Raw genomic sequence first — 2,336 nt, 5'->3', positions numbered from 1 at the left:
TAACGAAATTTACAATATTTTCGTTTCATGTATATGTAAAAATGCGGCACGTGCACCAATATAATTTATTAACAATATTTAATAATATACATTACTTGTGTTATTAAAAATGTAACTTCAGCTCTGAAAATATATGTATGAATTCGTAAACATTAATAAGTTGCGTTTCTAATGGTGGGAGTAATGAGGTGATGTAGAAGAGGGAAATGAATTGCTTAGATTCATATGTAAAATTTGGGAATATAGACATATGTAGGAAGACAAAAGCTAGATAGACAGGTAGATAGATGGATAGATAGATAGATAGATAGATAGATAGATAGATAGATAGATAGATAGATAGATAGATAGATAGATAGATAGATAGATAGATAGATAGATTGATAGATGATTGATAGATAGATAATAGATAGATAGATAGATAGATAGATAGATAGATAGATAGATAGATAGATAGATAGATAATAGATAGATAATAGATAGATAGATTGATTGATTGATTGATTGATAGATAGATAGATAGATAGATAGATAGATAGATAGATAGATAGTAGATAGATAGATAGATAGATAGATTGATAGATAGTAGCTGCTGTGTATTATGGAAATCAACTTCTGTTTGCTCCTTTACAGCTATTTTTCAGTAGTAAAACATTAAGATGCAGTATATATATATATATATATATATATATATATATATATATATATATATATATATATATATCACTTTCATACTATATATATCCCCTGGAATGCACCTCCTATAATAAGGGTTCACCCTTTCGGCCATGCCAGGGCTGCAGTGCTGCCTGGCAGTGGTGCCTCCATGCCACCCATTGCGGTGATGGCATGTTACAAGCCTGTGTAATGTGCCTGGCTCCATGCTAGGTGAGCCCTGAACTCTGAGGTCCGCGTTTTGTCATGTTAAGCCTGGCTTATTTGAAGGTCTCTACCTCCAACGTGCTGCTGATTTATTCTATAGCTGACATAAAACAATATCCTTAAGAAAAGCAATTAGTTATTAGAAGACGCCTGATAAGTCTCCTCGTACTGAGCCCGGAGGTAACATCAATTGTCTACAGATGTATGCGTCTCTGCACTTAAGCTGCATTTTACAAATGTTTCAAGACTTGCTGACCCCAAAACCTGTGTGCCCCCCAGCAGTTGCATTTGATCTATCCAGAAAAGCCTTACTATGTGTCCCCCTCAAAGTTTGAAGCATTAGGTTGGAAAAAAAAACTTGACCTATTTCTAGTGAGTGCAAATCCCCGTGACAGGGGAGCAAAATCTAGAAAGCAGAGACCAAATTGAAAACTTCAAAAGCCCCCCACCCAATCCCCCCCCCCCCTTTTACTCCTTCCCCATTCTCCCTCCCAGCCGCCCCCTGAAATGCTCCTTCTACTGCCTCTCCTGCTCACAAGGGGAGTTGCCTAAAAGAGAGAGAGAAAAAAAAAAGATGAATACAAATCTGCAATTGATTTTCATAATGTTTCTGCGGTGTTTGAAAACCAATCGTTGTTGAACGTCGGTGCGATCTTACCTAAGTGAACCCTCCTACGCATCTAAGTGCCCGGGACTGATATATGGCGATATCTACTGGGGCATCACGTGCTCCCGGGGAGAGACTAAGACGGACAGCGCGTCATCCAGCCTTCCCAAATTTTTCCCCCTCTGCAGATCGCCTCCAAAACATCTATCTATAGAGCCAGAAAGGGAGAAAGATGTTTAACTCGGTCAACCTGAGCAACTTCTGCTCCCAAACGCGCAAGGAGAGGAGCTCAGAATTTGGAGATCGACCAGGCTGCACCTCCAATCTGTACCTCCCCAGCTGCACCTACTATGTCCCCGAATTCTCCACTGTGTCCTCCTTCCTCCCCCAGGCCCCCTCACGGCAGATCTCCTACCCCTACTCCACCAACCTCTCCCAGCCGGTCAGGGAGGTCTCCTACAGCCTAGACCCCTCCAGTAAATGGCATCCTAGGAGCAATTATGCCTCCTGCTACCCCGCAGCTGAGGATCTGATGCACAGAGAGTGCCTCCCTCCTTCCTCCAGCATGACCGAAATGCTAATGAAAAACGAAAGCGTCTACAGCCACCACCACCACCACCACCACCACCACCACCCCAACTCCAGCCATCCGTCCACAGGATTCTACACCAGCATGAGCAAGAACACGGTGCTGCCCCAGGGCTTCGATCGCTTCTTTGACAATGCGTATTGTGCCACTGACAACCAGACAGAGGACTGTGTGCCCAAGGGCGACCCCAAGCTGGACACTGACCCCCAATCCAGCGCCCTGTCAGCCGGAGGGGACCAAGGACTTGACCAGGAGGAC

At 43.2% G+C, this 2,336-nt stretch overlaps 1 protein-coding gene across 1 annotated transcript in view; it reads left to right on the top strand.

Annotated features, from left to right (window-relative positions):
- Positions 1–1,692: 1,692 nt before the first annotated feature.
- HOXC11 (homeobox C11) overlaps positions 1,693–2,336 on the top strand; it is a 4,165-nt gene continuing 3,521 nt past the window's right edge. Inside the window, exon 1 of the mRNA XM_069760255.1 lies at positions 1,693–2,336. This exon is cut by the window's right edge and continues 85 nt beyond it. Coding sequence (XP_069616356.1) covers positions 1,722–2,336 — 615 coding nt within the window. The 5' untranslated portion in view covers positions 1,693–1,721.

The sequence above is a fragment of the Ranitomeya imitator genome, chromosome 3, assembly GCF_032444005.1.
Source record: "Ranitomeya imitator isolate aRanImi1 chromosome 3, aRanImi1.pri, whole genome shotgun sequence".
In the NCBI taxonomy this organism is placed as follows: Eukaryota; Metazoa; Chordata; class Amphibia; order Anura; family Dendrobatidae; genus Ranitomeya; species Ranitomeya imitator.
Note: the sequence above shows the minus strand (reverse complement) of the source record. Positions and strands in the feature narration are given on the sequence as shown.